General features: G+C 48.3%; 1 protein-coding gene across 7 annotated transcripts in view; it reads left to right on the top strand.

Moving 5' to 3' along the window:
• WASF1 (WASP family member 1) overlaps window positions 1-10,688 on the top strand; it is a 66,457-nt gene extending 55,769 nt beyond the window's left edge. For 6 of the 7 annotated variants that reach the window (XM_064170343.1, XM_064170345.1, XM_064170344.1 and 3 more), the window contains exons 4-9: window positions 1,424-1,577; window positions 3,232-3,349; window positions 4,123-4,295; window positions 6,662-6,844; window positions 8,097-8,734; window positions 9,362-10,688. In XM_064170343.1, coding sequence (XP_064026413.1) covers window positions 1,424-1,577; window positions 3,232-3,349; window positions 4,123-4,295; window positions 6,662-6,844; window positions 8,097-8,734; window positions 9,362-9,519 — 1,424 coding nt within the window. In that variant the 3' untranslated portion in view covers window positions 9,520-10,688. The remainder of the gene's footprint in view (window positions 1-1,423; window positions 1,578-3,231; window positions 3,350-4,122; window positions 4,296-6,661; window positions 6,845-8,096; window positions 8,735-9,361) is intronic. The other variant, XM_064170349.1, reaches the window with a different exon arrangement.
• Window positions 10,689-18,553: the final 7,865 nt, after the last annotated feature.

The following is an 18,553-nucleotide window of genomic DNA, read 5'->3' as shown; positions in this document are numbered from 1 at the left end:
CAGCCCAGGATTATGCTGAGCTTGCAACGTGAGATTTACCTGATCCCTGTCTATAGAGCGAAGGAATCAGTGCCACGATTCTCAGTGTTTTGTGTGCCACTGCCTTACTCCTATTGTCCTAATGCAGTGGGTGGTTTGCAGCAGTGCCTTGCAGTCAGTGCTGGTCATCAGATAGCAGGATGGAAAGTGCTGTTAGCTCTTTGAAATTCCACAGTGGATGTTTTCTCTGAAGACCTTTGCTTAGCCAGAAAGTAATCTAGGCTGCTTGCTGGGGATTGGATTGATTATCCTCAGGTGTCTTATCCCCTTGTACATGTTTAAAAGGAGTGGAGATTTAAACAAGAACATGGAGATTATGAATTAGGCTGTGTTTGCTCACTGAGGAGATTAAGGAATGCTCATAAAGAGTTTACAGACCAATGCATACCTCAGTAATATGGTGTCATATACTCCCTGAGCATTCTAATATCAAAACAAAGAACTGTCACATATTGACACACAATAATTTCCTTCATTGCCTTCAGAAAGTACACAGGTTCAAAGAGAAGCACACTTTTCATATCACAGAAACATTCAGGTTGGAAAAGCCCCTCAGGATCATCTAGTCCAACCAAGATCCCTACTCTACAAGGTTCACCCTAAACCATATCCCCAAGCACCACATCCAGATGACTTCTAAACACACCCAGGGTTGATTACTCCTCCACCTCCCTGGACAACTCATTCCAATGCCTGACCACTCTTGCTGGGAAAACATTTTCCCTAATGTCCAGTCTAAACCTACCCAGTGGCAGCTTGAGGCCCTTACTTTTTGTTCTATCACTAACTACCTGTAAGAAGAGACCAGCATCAACCTCTCCACAACCTCCTTTGTTGGCTTGGTCTCCAGTAAGAGACATTTAAAAGACTTGCAGGATTGCCAAACCACTCTGAACGAGGTGAGGTTTGTAAAGCCAACAACCCAAAGGGGAAAAAAGAACTTAAGAGTATGTTTTCAGATGAGACAAACTCCAATTCTTTTAACTTTGAGCTGTTGCCAGCAAACAAGAAGCTCTGTTTCATGAAAGGCAGACAGTTAGGAAGAAGTTCTTTACAGGGAGGGTGGTGAGACACTGGCACAGGTTGCTCAGGGAGTTTGTGGAGCACAGAATCACCAAATGTGATCTTTGATCACATTTGGTGCTTCTGTGCTCCACAACCTCCCTGGAGGTGTTCAGGGCTAGGTTGGATGAATCCTTGAGCAACCTGTTCTAATGGGAGGTGGAACTGGATGAGCTTTTGAGGTCACTTCCAACCTAAACCATTCTATAATTATTTATGGGTATTTATGAGTGCAAAAATGCCTGCAGAAATTGAGCACCTGCAAGTGAATCCAAGTGAAGTGTCTCTGGCACTTGTTAAGGATGGCAATGTCCCCTTCCAGTGTCCTTGCAGGACATCACGATGAGGAAAGCCTTCCGGAGCTCCACCATTCAAGACCAGCAGCTGTTTGACCGTAAAACTCTGCCCATTCCTCTGCAAGAAACCTATGACATTTGTGAGCAGCCTCCTCCACTTAACATCCTCACTCCTTACAGGTGAGTAAAATAAAATGAATCAAAACCAATCCCTAGCTTATTTGGTGTCCAGAGAGCAGTGCCAAGTGGCATCCCTCAGGGGTCAGTGCTGGCACCAGTGCTGCGTAACATCTTTGTCAGTGATGTGGACAGAGGAATCAAGTGCACCCTCAGCAAGTGTGCAGCTGACACTGAGCTGTGTGGCACAGTCAACTTGCTAGAGGGTAGGGATCCATCCAGAGGGACCTGGACAGGCTGCAGAGGTGAGCCCAGGCCAACCTCATGACATTCAACAAGGCCAAGTGTAAGGTCCTGCATCTGGGTCAGCACAATCCCAAGCACAGCTCCAGGCTGGGTGGGGAATGGCTGACAGCAGCCCTGAGGAAAAGGCCCCCGGGGTCTGGGCTGAAGAAAAGCTCAACATGAGCCTGCAATGTGAGTACAGCCCAGACAGCAATCCTGTGCTGGGCTGCAGCAAGAGCAGTGTAGGCAGCAGGGCAAGGGAGGGGATTCTGCCCCTTAGCTCTGCTCTCCTCAGACCCCACCTGGAGTCCTGTGTGCAGTTCTGGAGCCCCCAACACAAGCAGGACATGGAACTGTTGGAGCCAGTCCAGAGGAGCCACGAAGATGATCAGAGGGCTGCAGCAGCTCTGCTATGAGGACAGGCTGAGAGAGTTGGGGCTCTGCAACCTGGAGAAGAGAAGGCTTTGAGGAGACCTTGGAGTGGCCTTCCAGTATCTGAAGGGGGCCCCAGGAAGGCTGGGGAGGGACTATTGACAAGGTCTTGTAATGACAGGACAAGGGGTAATGGGTTTAAACTGGCAGAGGGGAGATTCAAAGTAGATGTTAGGAAAGGGTTCTTTGCAGTGAGGGTGGTGAGACACTGGCAAAGGTTGCCCAGGGAGGCTGTGGCTGTTCCCTCCCTGGATATGTTCAAGGCCAGGTTGGATGAGGCCTTGAGTGACCTGTTCTAGTGGGAGGTGTCCCTGCCGATGGCAGGGGGTTGGAACTGGATGAGTTTCAAGATTCCTTCCAACCTAAACCATTCTATGATGCTATATCCTGGCAGCTTGCTCACGTTGAGTCCCTCTTTAAAAGATTTAAGGATCCACAGTAGGAAGCTGTGAAGCTGCTAGGGAATACAGGCAGCAGAAACAGTAGTATTAGAACTTTCCTAAACTTTTACCCCAGTGTAACGATGGTAGGAAAGAGCCATTTTTATTGTCTGTATTTATTAAGCTGCTTCTAGATAGAAAGTGAAGTAAGGCAGCAGCTAAATATGTAGAGAGAAAAGTCTTTAATGGAAACAAATGTTGTTTGCTGTCCTAAATCGATCTGAGCCAGTAGTTGAACATGAGCAGACACATAAATTTGCTCCCTGTTCTAAGAGCAAGATTTGAGTCGTTGGAATGGGAGTTCTGTGATTTATAATACTCTTTATTATCCACAGCTTGCATTAAAGTTGCTATTCTAACATCAGGACCTTGAATACAAGGAAAGATAGTAAAGAATGATGGCACAAGAGGTCAATGTTTGTCTTTTTCATGTTCTTCAGTGAAATATCTCAGGATCTGAGACATGAAGTACTCCTTAATGTGTCTTTCCTTTGCCATGGTGTTTGGATGCCTGTGCTGTCAGATAACCAGTATGCCCTCTGTGTGCCATTGTGTTTCAGGGATGATGGAAAGGAAGGTTTGAAGTTTTATACCAATCCTTCATACTTTTTTGATCTGTGGAAGGAGAAAATGCTGCAAGACACTGAGGACAAAAGGAAAGAGAAGAGGAAGCAGAAGGTATGTGTGGTAGCTTCATTTAGCCTCTGGTGGGTTGGGATTTTTTTCTGCTGTAATGAGTTTATGTACAGCTAATAATAATCCAGACCTTACAGTCATCCTAATTCAGCTAAAATGGAATTACTTCAGCTCCATCCAATTCAACAAATAACACTGAATAATAATTGGCAACAAGATAGAGTTAGAGCTTTGGTGCTGGCTTCATGTAACTAGCAGCAGGTTTGCCAAGGCTTGAGAGCATTCTGGCAGCAACTCTAGCAATGAAAAAGGGAGAATACAGCAAGAGTAAAGAATGTGACTGGAACACTTCTTTATAATACAAAGTTCTGACAATCTTACAGGTCAGAAGAGCTTGAGTGATGTTTTAATAGATCTGTTTACTCTAAACTAGAAAGAAAACAGTAGGAACAGGGCACTTTGATTGCATTTTCTTAAGTAAACAAAGGTAATACAAAAATAAGAGTAAATACAAGTGTCAGAACCATCCTGTCAGTCACAGAATAAAAAGCTACTTATACAGGTATTTTTCTCTCTATTACTCAGCTAATTATCCTCTAGACTGATGTCACTGCCTTCTAAAAGTCTTTTTGCTTTCTTTATCATATTTAGACTGAAAGGAAAATCTTCTCGTGCTTGTACTGGGATTGGGTTTTGATTCTTTTGGAGCTGATGTTTAAATGCAATTAATTAAAAACAAACCAAACAAAACCCAACCCCAATAGTCACAAACCACTGTCTCAGTTGTCCATGTTCTTTGCACGACTCTCCTGCAGCAGAAAAATCTGGATCGCCCTCATGAACCAGAAAAAGTGCCAAGGGCACCTCATGACAGACGGAGAGAGTGGCAGAAGCTGGCCCAAGGTCCAGAGCTTGCAGAAGATGATGCTAACCTCTTGCATAAGCACATTGAAGTTGCTAATGGCCCAGCTTCACATTTTGAATCAAGGTTTATTTGATTTTATTTTTCCTATCCTTTATTAAGTGCAAATATTTCTGCTACACAGTGAACAGTACAGGCAGGGAGGTGATCTGCTGGAGAGCAGCCCTGTGGAGAGGGATCTGGGAGCGCTGGTGGGTAACATCCATGGGACAGCAATGTGGCCTTGTGGCCAAATGGGCCAATGGGATAATGGGATCCTAGAGTGCATTAAGAAGAATGTGTCCAGCAGGTCAAGGGAGGTTCTCCTCCCCCTCTACTCTGCCTCGGTCAGACCCTATCTTGAGTAGTGTTCAGTTTTGGGCTCCCCAGTTGAAAAGGGGCAGGGATCTGCTGGAGATGATTAGGGGACTGGAGCACTGCCTGATGAGGAGAGGCTGAAAGACCTGGGGCTGCTTAGTCTGGAGAAGAGAAAACTGAGAGGGGATTTAATAAATCAGCTGCTGCTGGTCTCTTCTCACAGGTAGTTGGAGACAGAACAAGGGGGAATGGCCTCAGGTTGAGACTGAGCAGGGTTAGGTTGGACATTAGAAAAGTTTTTCCTGGAGAGAGTGGTCAGGCACTGGAATGACCTGCCCAGGTAGGTGATTCTTGTAGAGTAGGGTTATAGGTTTGAGTTGGTGATCCTGAGGGGCTTTGCCAACCTGCATGTTTCTGTGATTGGGTGGTGTAGTTCAGTAGCATGTACCCTTGGAAGTGCAGCTATTACCTTGTAGTTCAGTAGCATGTACCCTTGGAACTGCAGCTATTACCATGTGGTTAAGTAGCATGCATCCTTGGCATTCATTGTGTCTTGGAGGATGTGTTGCTGTGTGCAGCTGGCAGAAGGTGTAGTGTCACACTTGCAAGCTTACACCCAAGCCTGTCGCTGCATTCCAGCCCTGACCTACCAAATACCCATTGTTCCAGTCTCTTGCTTTTCCTCAAGCAGGCAGTGCCAAGATTAGATGATGGGTGTGATGTGAACAAACATCCACTTGGAACTCCAGTGAGAACACTGAGCTTCTCTTTACTCTTGAGCAAATCCAAGATGTGATTGACATTTCTGCTTATAGCCTCTTACAAAATCCAACCTGCTGGATTCTCGTTTCACAGCACGCATTTGCTGCTGCCTAAAAGTAGCATTTCACATGGCAAACACCTGCTGGGTTTATGCTTCTGGTGGTGGTGCAAAACGAAGTCTGTTTTACCAGCCAAGAAACACCTCTCAGAGAAGAGAGCTGGCAGGGAATATTATTAGAAGGTTTTGGGGAATGTTTTCTGGGAGTTGGATTTTTTAATTAATTAATTGTCCTCCAAGCCAAAATACTTCATTATTTTTTTCCCTCATCCTTCACTGGCTAAAACTGCACCCTAAGAGAGTGATTTGTTTAGAATCATAGAATCAACCAGGTTGGAAAAGACTTCCCAGTTCATCCAGTCCAACCTATCACCCAGCCCTGGCCAATCAACCAGACCATGGCACTAAGTGCCCCATCCAGGCTTGGCCTGAACACATCCAGGGACAGCGACTCCACCACCTCCCTGGGCTGCCCATTCCCTTGCTAGTCACTCTCTCTGCCAACAACTTCCTCCTTCCTTCCTATCTAGCCTAGACCCCCTCTGGCAGAGCTTGAGACTGTGTCCCTTTGTTCTGTTGCTGGTTGCCTGTGAGAAGAGACCAACCCCACCTGGCTACAGCCTCCCTTCAAGGAGTTGTAGACAGCAATGAGATCTGCCCTTAGCCTCCTCTTCTCCAAGCTGCACACCCCCATCTCCCTCAGCCTCTCCTCACAGGGCTTGTGTTTATCTTTGTAAGGCCTTCAAACAAACTCAATAATGACAGTGCATAATTGTGCCACTTATTTACTGCTGCTACTCAATATTTGATGTAAGGAAGATAATGCAAACAGGTGTTGTAGAGCTGCAAAGTGTTAGGTCTAACGTGGTAAGTTCCCTGTGTATTTGGAATATCAATCCTCTGACAGAAGCTCAGCTCAGTTGCTGAGGTGTAAATGCCACCGTTCTAATGCTGAGGGATGTTTTATGAATGCTATTGTGGTTGCAGACCTGTAGGGATTGAGGAGCAGGAGCAGTTTCTGAGTGTGTTTCCTAACAGCCTCTGGTTGCCATGTACTGGTGATTGCACTGCTGGCTTAGCTTAACTCGGTGTGACTGACAAACACTGTGGAAGTGACCTGATCTATCTATCAAAACCGTTAGTGCCCTGAGCTGCTGGAAATGGCATCAGTGATTAAAAGCCACCCAGTCCAATGTGACACGTCCTTGCAGAGAGGGTGCTCCAGAAGTCTTACTGCAGTTCAGAACAGCAGCTGAGGGCTGCTGCTGCTTTCGCTGAAGCTTCCACTGGCTCATTTTTCACTGTTTGCCTACAGATCCCAAGCGTATGTGGACCATATGGATGGGTCATACTCGCTTTCTGCACTGCCCTACAGCCAGATGTCTGAACTTCTGAACAGAGCTGAGGAGCGAGTGCTGGTCAGACCGCACGAACCGCCGCCACCGCCACCTCCCATGCATGGAGCAGGAGAGGTGAAACCTGTGCCTCCTTGTGTTAGGTAGGAAACTGTCACAGCTGTGTCTTCATCACAGCTGCTAAACTGTGGCTCAGTCTTTTTCTTTCTTCCCTCAAGTCTGGATGCATTCCTGTGTGACCAGCTCTAAGTGATCCTGCTTTGGCAAGGAGTTCAGTTTTGGGCTCCCTAGATTAAGAGGGACAGAGATCTGCTGGAGAGGGTCCAGCAGAAGGCTACGAGGATGTGATTAGGGAGCTGGAGCACTGCCTGATGAGGAGAGGCTGAGCGGCCTGGGGCTGCTTAGTCTGGAGAAGACTGAGAGGGGGTTCAATCACTGTTTATAAACATCTGAGGGCTGGGGGTCAGGACAGGCAGGGACAGGCTCTGCTCACTGCTCCCTGGGATAGGACAAGGAGCAATGGATAGAATCTGCAGCACAGGAAGTTCCACCTCAACACAAGGGCAAACTTTTTGACCGTAAGGGTCCCAGAGCACTGGCACAGGCTGCCCAGAGATGTTGCGGAGTCTCCTTCTCTGGAGACTTTCAAGGCCTGTCTGGATGTGTTCCTGTGTGACCTGAGCTAGATTGTATGGTCCTGCTCTGGAAAGGGGGTTGGACTTCATGATCTCTTTGGGTCCCTTCCAACCCCTAACATCCTGTGAGCCTGTGACTCTGGAGGTCCCTTCCAACCCATACCATTCTATGAAGTGTTTTTGTTTTGTGTTTCTTTGTGCCTTTCCAGAACTGGGTACACAATTATTTACTGAAGTGAGGCTCTGCTTGTCACTCCCCTGTTGTTTTATACCCAAAAATCTTAACCTTTTGGTTAAGTACATACAACCTGGAATAGAGGACAGTTAATTCAGTCATGGTTGGTGCACCAGCAAGATGTTAGTCTCTTGAACATCTTTCTACAGTCCAGAAGGTTATCCATAGAAATGCATAACTCTTCAGATTAATTTTCCACAACAGCTGAAATAAACCCTCCAGTGATCTTTCAGGAAAATGATTTTGCTGGTCCCTTTTGTGTTCTTCACCTCACCTGTTAGTGCACTATAATGAGTACCTGGCCCATAAAAAAACCTCTCTGGACATAGAGTTGATGACTTTTGACATTACCCTCACCCATCTTGTCACCAAACCTTAAATATGTATTTCAGATGGCAGCCATCCTCATTGCTTGTGCTGTTTTGTTCCATATTCTCACCTTGCAGAAATTAAACTATTGCTATTTTAACTTACCACCACCATTCTCCAGCTCTAATAACTTTGTCCTGTTATTGGATGTTTCAGCTCTACTACTGGATTGGTAGAAAACCGTCCTCAGTCCCCAGCAACAGGCAGAACACCGGTGTTTGTGAGCCCCACTCCTCCACCACCACCACCACCTCCTCTTCCATCTGCTTTGTCAACTTCATCATTGAGAGCTGCAATGACTTCCACCCCTCCACCTCCAGTCCCACCTCCTCCACCCCCTCCCACAGCTGCTCTGCAGGCCCCTGCTGTGCCACCTCCACCAGCTCCTCTCCAGATAGCTCCTGGAGTCCTACATCCAGCTCCACCTCCAATTGCTCCTCCCCTAGCACAGCCGTCTCCCCCTGTCACTAGAGCTGCCCAGGTCTGTGAAACTGTACCAGTTCACCCAGTTCCTCCACAAGCTGAAGTACAGGGACTTCCTCCACCACCTCCACCTCCTCCCCTGCCACCTCCTGGCATCCGACCATCCTCTCCTGTCACAGTTGCAGCCCTTTCCCACCCTCCTCCTGTTCTGCACCCTCCTCCCACAACCATTGTCCCTGGCACTCACGCGCCCTTAATGCCTCCATCTCCGCCATCCCAAGTGGTTGCTGCTCCTGAGCCCAAACGCCATCCTTCAACTCTTCCTGTCATCAGTGATGCTAGAAGTGTCCTGCTGGAAGCCATACGGAAAGGTAAGGTTTGGCTCTTGAGGGGCAGAAAGGAGCCTCAGAAACATATCACTATAAGTGCACCTTAGCTTTGAGAGATGGAGTGTTTCACCCATGCAGGGAGTCAGAATGCATCTTAAATCTGCTCCTGCTCTCAGTTCTCTCCAGCACAAGCAATGCCAAGTTGACAGGTTACTTTCTTTCAGTTGGTGATTGCACTTCTCTCCTATGGAATCAGGCTGAGAGAGTTGGGGGTTGCTCAGTCTGGAGAAGAGAAGGTGCTGGGGTACCTGATAGCAGCTTTCCAGTACCTGAAGTGGGCTACAGAAACACTGGGAGGGATTTTTACAAGGGCTTGTAGTGATAGGTTGAGAAGGAATGGATTGAAACTTGAGGAGGGCAGATTTAGACTGGAGATCAGGAAGAAATTCTTTACAGGGAGGGTGGCAAGATGCTGCAACAGGTTGCCCAGGGAGGTTATGGATAACCCCTTCCCAAAGGTGTTAAAGGCCAGGCTGGATGAGTCCAACCTGGGTCAGTGGGAGGTGTCCCTGTCCATGGCAGGGGTGTTGGAGCTGGTTGACCTTGACGGCCCCCTCCACCCCAAAGGTGAAAGGAGAGAGTGCCATGCTGTGCTTTGGTGTCCCGCAGGCATCCAGCTGCGCAAGGTGGAGGAGCAGCGCGAGCAGGAGGCCAAGCACGAGCGCATCGAGAACGATGTTGCCACCATCCTGTCGCGGCGCATCGCAGTGGAGTACAGCGACTCGGAGGACGACTCCGAGTTTGACGAGGTGGATTGGCTGGAGTGAAGCTGCGGCGCTGCTGGAGCCAATGCAGATTGGCTGGAGTGAAGCTGCAGCACTGCAGCAGCCAATGTGAATTGGCTGGAGTGAAGCTGCAGCGCTGCTGCAGCCAGCTGTAGTGCTGCTGCAGCCAGTGCAGATTGGCTGGAGTGAAGCCACGGCACTGCTGCAGCTAATGTGAATTGGCTGGAGTGAAGCTGCAGCATTGTGGTAGCTAATGCAGATTGGCTGGAGTGAAGCCACGGCACTGCTGTAGCCAATGCATATTGGCTGGAGTGAAGCCATGGTGCTGCTGCAGCCAATGTGGATTGGATGGAGCGAAGCTGTGGCGCTGCTGCAGCCAGTGCTGATGTCCCTTGTGGTGCTTGTTCTTTGGAAGTTCGCTGGTCATCTCTAGTGGTTTCCTGTAGGTTCTTTTCTTTCCATAATGAATCACTCCATGGCTTATTTTCTTTTTTTTTTTCCCCTATCCTTTTCTTTTCCCTTTTTTGTCTCCTTTTTGGGTTTACAGAACACTCCTAGTGCAGCTTGGAAGCTTTAATGTTTTACAGTGGCTTTTCTGACACATCTCTTACGGAAGAACAAATACTTTGTTCCACTAGACCACTAAGTATTAAGCATGGGCAGCTGTTGGTAGAGTAGCAGTTTCAATTCTTTGGCATATCTTTAACTGTGCACTTTGTGAACCTTTTTAAGTTATAATGAAGGCAACCGAGATGGACATTCCCAGGGCAGCTGTATGTACTAATGAGCCTTATTTCACTTCTGAGAGGGTTTTAAAACACTAAAACCTAGCGATCAAGATATCACTGCCTCGATGACATCTGTACACTAGAAGTACATATAGATAGCAGCACTGAACACACTGAAAGGAAAATGGATCTTTTTTTTTTTTTGGGGGGGTGGGGTGGGGTTTATTATTGTTTTATTGTTGGTTTTAAATAATTATGGCCTTATTTGAATGTTTAGAGAGTTCCTCGTCCCTCCTTCCCTCCCAGGTACATATTGTGTGGTTACTATTTTTGCCTGCATAATAAAAGTTTAATTTTTTTGGTTGTTTGTTGATTTATTTTTTTTTTTCCCTTTGTGAAATCTTTTGACTCAAACATGCTGTTGTAACTTATGTAACTGTTAAAATAACAGTTTGGTTTAATAAATGGTTCATTTTAAATGTTCCTAGTTGTTGTTTTCAGTGAAGCCTGCTTTTTTCCCTGATACATTTGGTTGGGAGACCTCCAAGATCCTCCAGCCAAACATAGAATCATAGAGTCAACCTGGGTAGAAGAGACCTCCAAGATGATTCAGTCCAACCCTCAAGCCAACCATAGACTCATAGAATCAACCAGGTTGGAAGAGACCTCCAAGATCACTCAGTCCAACCCTCAAGCCAACCATAGAATCAACCAGGTTGGAAGAGACCTCCAAGATCATCCAGTCCAACCTAGCACCCAGCCCTGTCCAATCAACTAGACCATGGCACTAAGTGCCTCATCCAGGCTTTCTGAACACCTCCAGGGATGGTGACTCCTCCACTGCCCTGTGCAGACCATTCTAGTGTTTAAGAACCCTCTCTGAAGAAATATTTCCTAATATCCAGCCTCAACCTGGTACAACTTGAAACTATTTCCTCTAGTCCTGGTACTTGACACCGAGAAGAGGGTGCCCCTTCCTCACTCCAAGCAGTTGTAGAGAGTAATGAGGTCTCACTTCAGCCTCCTCCTCTGAGTGATCTTTGGACATTTCAGTGATTTAATTTGTGATCTACAAAGTTACAATAGCCTGCACTTGATCTAAGGGCTGATGTTTAAAAGAAGTGAATGTCTCATCCACTGATCCCTGACGCTGAAACCTTGCTGTGATCCATTAGTTAAGAAAAGATTGAAGTACAAAAGCAGGAGCTTGTGGCTTGCATGTTTGAAGGGTGTTTTTCCAAAGAGACCTTCCTGTCAGTGTATCCTGAGCAGAGGAGCTAGAGCGAGGCTAATGAAAGAGGACAAAGAACAGAGGTGATGCTGCAGAGCCTTTTGTACTACTGTGTGTTGCACAGGGCCTTTGTGATCCCCTTCTCTGCCATTCCTTCATGTCTGAGCACACAGTCAAAAGCCTCTTGAGAAGGGACACGTGAGAAAGTGCAAGAGCTCTCTTACCTCGTGAGCTTGTTCCTGGAAGATGGAATTGTATAACAGAGAGAAACAAGTGTTGAAAATATAAATGTGCTTTCTGGAGGTGGAAATGAAATGTTCCACAGGCTGCAGAACCAATTACCAGGGCGTGTGGTTATTAACCTTGGGCAGAGGTACACCTGGAGGTGGGATCCCATACAGCAACCCTTCCAGCTTCACTGACACCAGCTCAGCCTCCACTGGGGTTTTGTGCATGGCCTACATTATTCAAGGCTTTTCCCACCGCAAGAGCAATGCTTTTGTTGTGACTGTGGGAGAAGAATTGTGGTCATGGCTGTTGAGTCTGCGCTGTTACAACTGTGGGTGCAGCTCTTCTCTCTACACTATTCTCTTTGATAGTAACAGCCTCTGGTTCAGTCTGCCCCTCTTCAGTTAGCTTTTAGAGTGCATGGCCTTCCTCACAGCTCATCATGCTGCTAAAGAAAAGGAGTCAGAAACACCACTGCATGAATATTTGATGGTCAAGGTGTTTCCTTAGATCTCTGTGAGCCTAAATTGCTAAGCCTTGCCCAGTAACTAAATCTCACAGCTGTGAAGGACTGAGCTCTTCAAGCCCAAGTGCAATCCACACACCTGCAGCTACCCTCTAAGCAGGGAGCCAGACCTGCACTTCATGTAGCTGAAAGGAGAGCTTGTGCCCAGATGTCACCAGTTCTATCAACTGCAAAATCAGATTTCAACTGATCTTTATGTCCGCTCCTTACTGAACTCTAAACCTATTTTCCTGGTAGGTGTTGCAGACAGGAGCCTACAGCGTCACTGACACTGAGCAGCAGCAGGGCTGTGCCCAGGCTGTAACTGTTCAAAGTAGGGGATCTCCTCCTGGCACCACTGTAGGTGTGCTCTGAGTGCATCCAAGGACTGTGAACTGGGTATAATTACCTAAAGCAAGGAGCCAAGTTAGTAGGAAGGGAAGGGAGAGGAGAGGAAAGAGGAGAGAGGAGAGGAAAGAGGAGAGAGGAGAGGAAATAAAGCAAGAAGACCCTTAGGTGATTGCAGCTATCACATACTGGATTTGAAGGTATAAAACAAGCCCTTATTGACAAATGGTTGCTATTGACTTGCTTTGCTGTCCTGGTGATTAATAATATCCATTCCAAAGGGGTAGGCAGGGCAGACAAAGCACTCATTTAATACGGCACTGTCACACCAAGTAATGAACCTTGTCTGGGAAAAGTCAAGAGTTAAATTCAGTTAACATTTCAGAGGGAAGATTCTTGGCCTTTTGCCACTCCTAGGGCTCTCTGCCATAGCAACTGCTCTCCTGATGGCCATAGCAGGAGTCGCCAGCAGCGAGAAGTGATGGCTGCATTTGAATATCTGCCTTTATAGATCCACTCCAAGCCATGCATTTGCAGTTCCAGTGATTTGTGTCCCTCTTCACCGTGGTCCCCAGCCACCTTTTTCATTTGGTGGAAGGCTGTGCAGAGGGCTGCTGGGCTATTCATGCCTGTGATTAGGTGGTTAATAGATTATTGATTGCTGTGTCTCGGAAGCTGCTAAATCAAGTTTTGGGTATCGAACTGTTTATGGAGCCTGTTGTTTACTTCTGTATGTTTGCAGCAGCTGGTTAAAAGCAAAAGCTCCAGGTTTGCCACGAAAATAAAGTGTCAGTAGTGTTCAATTTGAGTGAAGAGAATCTCCTCTTCAGCCTGGAGAATCCTTCGAGGAGACCTTATAGTAGCTTCCCAGTATCTGAAGAGGGCTAGAGGAGGGCTGGGGAGGGACCGTTGACAAGGTCTTGTAATGACATGATGAGGGGTAAAGGGTTTAAACTGGCAGAGGGGAGATTTAAACTGGATATTAGGAAGAAGTTCTTTACAGTGACGGTGGTGAGACACTGGCACAGGTTGCCCAGGGAGGTTGTGGAGCACAGAATCACCCAATGTGATCTTTGAGGTGTTCAAGGCCAGATTGGATGAGGCCTTGAGCAACCTGTTGCAGTGGGAAGTGTCCCTGCCTATGGTGGGGGGGTTGGAACTGGATGAGCTTTGAGGCCCCTTCCAACCTAAACCATTCTATGATTCATGCCATTAAACCTGGGACAATTAAAAATCATCTAACTCTCCTGCTGCACAAAGAGAGGGAAAGGTACTTGGTGGCAGAACTGGAGTGGAAGACTGGAGAGGTGCAGAAATTGGTCCCTTGGAGTTTTTAGCAAAGAATGAAGCAGCCTCTGTGGACAGCCTCAAACCAAACAGGTAAGTGGAAGAAAACAAGTATTGAAGGAACAAAAAATCACAGAATTCTGGTTCTTTTTAGGTGTTTTTCTTAAGTGATGGGAAGAGCAACCACTAAATAGCAGATGTCATCAAGGGATTCTATTATCTCCCATTCAACTGGGATTAAGAAAGGAGGCACTTTAAAAGAACCTTTAGTGGATAGTCACCCTTGGTGTGTGAGGCACAGGGATGCTCTCCTCAGCATTCAGATGGACACTGAAACACAACCACCAAGGGGTAATTCCTTTACTGTAAGGGTCACAGAACACTGGCACAGGCTCCCCAGAGAGATTGTGGGGTCTCCTTCTATGGAGCCTTTCAAGGCCTGTCTGGATGCGTTGCTCTGTGATCTGTGTTAGATAGTATTGTCCTGTTCTGGCAGGGGGTTTGGACTTGATGATCTCCTTGGGTCCCTTCCAACCCCTAACATCCTGTGATCCTGTGACCAAAGGGGCTCTCCTGGCTGCAGCCACACGTAGTCATCATCCTACACTCAAAAGCTAAACAGAAGTCCTGCTGGAACATTCTACCCTCATCCACTTCACCTCCCAGTGCTGCTATGGTCGGTGACACTGCTAAGGAAGTGCTTAACAGAGTTCTGCTGGGAAAATATCCTCCCCTCCCAGCACAGGAGTGATCATTCCCAAGTTCTCTGGTTTTACCAGCCCCTGTATTCCCCACACACGTCATTAGCTGGATTTATGTGGTCACTGAAGTGCTCGATGCAGTATTACATTCACAGCAGGGAATGATTTGCCATTCTGGTGAAAATGAGTATTTCCTAGCTGTGTCAGCACGGGGAATTGCCTTATCAAGGAAATAACAACCAGCTGAGCTGAAGGAGGGTTTGATTCATGGTAATTACTAATTATGTGCAGATTACTTTATGGCTTTAATTCTTTGGTCTCCCACTGTTTGCTTGCTAAACCCCTCAATAAAATTAAAGGAAAGGAGTGAGTGCAGGAGCTTCTTGTTTGGGAGGTAAATTACAGAACCTAATTCATTGATTACATCAGCACCCAGCTCACATCCCCAAGGCTGCAGCCCTCACCTGTGCTGCTGCTTGGTTGTACTGGGGCTGTTTGCATGATGCTGTTCCTTCAGTTCACACTATCACCCTTGCTAGCACAGATCCCTGCCCTGGGTGCAAAACGAGATCCTTGAGCTGTTCCCGAGTGCCCCAGCACTCAAAGATTAGCCCCATCCCTGAGACAGCAACTTCAGGAGTGGTCTCAGCCCTGCCAGAATGTCCACGGGGATGCTTCAGTCCTTCTGTTCTGCACAGGGCAGGTGGATCTGCCAGGAAACTTCTACCTGCCTGTGCAGGACAGCCACCTTCTGGGCTCCTGAGCTTTCCCTGCTGCCTCTGTGTGTCCTAAGCCTTTAGAAGGACAAGAACACTGACCACTGAAAGCTGTCCAGCCCCACACTTACCACCTTCTTTCTCTGCCTTCCTTCAGTTCAAGAACAGTAATAAAAACGCAATCATAACAAAATAAGTATCAAAGAGGCCTGCTTTGATTTGGCTGCTTGCTGCGGCAAGGCTGCCTCTGCCTTGGCTTCCCTTCCTCTTTCCCTCACGCCCACCACCAGGTAACATCTGATCAACCACCTCAAACGAGCAGAATGCAGATGAGATGTCATTTCTGTGCCCTCGCTGCCTGCAGACTGCTTCTGTGGTTTTGCTTTATCACTGAGTTGGCTGCCCTGGGGGTTAACTAAGAACCAGTCCAGGCCGTGCTGGCTCTGGGCACTGGGGAGCCTCAAAGCCTCAGGCAGTCCCTCAAAGTCTTGCTGGGAGGCAGCAGCTGCCACAAGCACAGAGCCGGGTCCCTTCGGCGAGCTGGAGGTGCACATCAGGAGGTGGCAGCATTTCCCCTCCTTGCGCAGTGCTCTGTGCAAGAGACCAGAAGCCCTTTGGGCTGCTTCTGCTTTCAAGGCTCACGTTTGGCAGCTCTTGCTTCCCACTTACCACTGGATTCTAATTTTACCTCTTCCCTTCTTTTCCTTCCCCCTTTGGCTTTTCTTTGCCTTTTTTATTTTCCTCTTTTTGCTTTTCCTTTTGTTTTGCTTTTCTTTTCCTTTTTTTTTTTTCCTTTTCTTTCCCTTCCTTATTTTCCTTTTCTTTCCTTTTTCCCCCCTTTCCTTTTTTCTGCTTTTCTTTCCCTTCCTTATTTCCCTTTTCTTTCCTTTTTTCCCCTTTTCTTTTTTTCTGCTTTTCTTTCCCTTCCTTATTTTCCTTTTCTTTCCTCTTTTTCCCTTTTCCTTTTTTCTGCTTTTCTTTCCCTTCATTTTCCTTTTCTTTCTTCTTTTCCCCTTTTCCTTTTTTCTGCTTTTCTTTCCCTTCCTTATTTTCCTTTTCTTTCTTTTTTCCTCCCTTTTCCTTTTTTTCCCTTTTCTTTCCCTTCCTTATTTTCCTTTTCATTCTTCTTTTTTCCCTTTCCCTTTTTTCTGCTTTTCATTCCCTTCCTTATTTTCCTTTTCTTTCTTTACCCCTTTTCCTATTTTTTTTTCAGAGATAGAAACAGTTAAAAGAGGCAGTGAAAACGCAGCCAACTGTTGGATGCCAGCTGGAACATCATTCCAGGGTCTCACCCCAGCATTGCTGGTCACCCCAGCCCCAGAGAGGGCGAGAGAGGCGCCAGGTGATGCGTGGGCTGCTTGCTGCAGAGCTGGGGGGGCTGCCTGCTCGAGGGGCTGGGTGCCTGTGAGCACTGGGCTGTGCTGGAGCTCCCCTCAGCCTCCTGCTCACCTGGAACGGTTTTAGTAGCTCTCAGTATCCCTTCCCCTTCTCTTCAAGCAAAACTCTCTGTCGTGGGGGCAGGAGCTAACGCGGCCCAGGCAGGGCCGTACACAGAACCAGAGTCACTTCATTCCCCCGAAAGCCTGCCCCAGGACTGCACACAGAGAGTAACCGAGGTTTAATTAGCAGATCCAGTTGACTGAGGAGATCTACAAGGCTGCCATAGGTAATTTTAGCTGTTTCGGCAGTCAGGATTGACTCACCGGTGAGCCAGGCTGGCCAGAGGAAGGGCGCTCCAGACGCTTGTCCCCTCAGGGCTCCTTAAGGCCTATGGCGGCTGCACAGAGGCGCTAGCGGCGGCAGCCACAGCAGCGGCGGCCCTGCCCCTCGGCAGCTTGTCCTGCGCAGCGCCAGGGGACTCTATCCAGGCGGGGGGCAGCACTCTGAGGCGGGCACCCCAAGGCGGGAAGCACCCCGATATCGGTACCCTTCCCAGACAGAGAGCAGAGCTGGCAGCGCCTGGCGCGCAGGGCACAGCCGATCGCAGCGCGGGCACTGCGCGGGCACTGCGCGGGCTCCCCTCGCGCCGGCAGCGCCCCTCGCTGCCCCCCGCACGCCTGCAGCGCCGGCGGGAACAGGGCTCTTGGTGCCTTGGCCTCCCCCTCTCACACCACACAGGGAGAGGGATTTGGGGGGTACAGGACTCAGGACACTATCAGCACAAACTCACTGCAGTTCCGGGGTTGGGCTGGGCATCTTCACCAGGGCGCTGCTCACAGCACAGCAAATGCCCTGGGGAGCTGCCAACAGGGTAAGAGATTTCAGCTGGCACTTGGTCACACAGGGCTGCTGCGTGCTTTACTGCCACCCCGCTGGAGCTGGCTACCAGTGGCACTGGGGGTGTGCGGTGGAGCCGGGACAGAGACTGTGCCACAGATGTGTGCTGCCAAAAGTGGAAGCCCAAGGAGGTGAGTCCATAACCCCAGCCCAAACCCTGGCCATGGAGCTTGCACAAGGGATCTGGTCAGCCTGCTCATTGCAGAGGGCACAGCACCTGGAGTCCTGCAGCAAACCTGGGAGGTGATCTGCTGGAGAGCAGCCCTGTGGAAAGGGACCTGGGATTGCTGGGGGGTAACAAGTTATCCCTGGCACAGCAATGTGCCCTTGTGGCCAAGAAAGCCAATGGCATCCTGGGGTGCATTAAGAAGAGTGTAAGCAGCAGATCAAGGAGGTTCTCCTCCCCCTCTACTCTGCCCTGGGGAGACCTCATCTGGAGTACTGCATTCAGTTTTGGGCTCCCCAGTTTCAGAGGGACAGGGATCTGCTGGAGAGGGTCCAGCAGAGGGCTACAAGGATGATTAGGGACTGGAGCACTGCCTGATGAGGAGAGGCTGAGAGACCTGGGGCTGCTGAGTCTGGAGAAGAGAAGACTGAAAGGGGACTTAATGTATATAAACATCTGAGGGCTGGGGGTCAGGAGAGGCAGACAGGCTCTGCTCACTACTCCCTAGGATAGAACAAGGAGCAAAGGATGAAAGCTGCAGCACAGGAGGTTCCAGTTCAACACAAGAGGGAACTTCTTGACTGGAAGGGTCCCAGAGCACTGGCACAGGCTGCACAGAGAGGCTGTGGAGTCTCCTTGTCTGGAGATTTTCAGGGCCCATCTGAATGTGTTCCTGTGTGACCTGAGCTAGATTGTATGGTCCTGTTCTGTCAGGGAGGTTGGACTGGATCATCTCTTTGGGTCCCTTCCAACCCCTGACATCCTGTGATCCTGTGAACTTAGTGCTGTGAACTTTGCATCCAGCTGCACCCAAGGCATGAATGTCCTCTTCAGCTAACAGCCATCCCTGCTCTGCCCTGCCTCCTCTGTGACCCCTTTGCTCCATTTC

The sequence above is a fragment of the Pogoniulus pusillus genome, chromosome 33 (assembly GCF_015220805.1).
Source record: "Pogoniulus pusillus isolate bPogPus1 chromosome 33, bPogPus1.pri, whole genome shotgun sequence".
NCBI lineage: Eukaryota > Metazoa > Chordata > Aves > Piciformes > Lybiidae > Pogoniulus > Pogoniulus pusillus.
The sequence above is the reverse complement of the archived record's forward strand: the minus strand, read 5'-3'. Positions and strand labels throughout refer to the sequence as shown.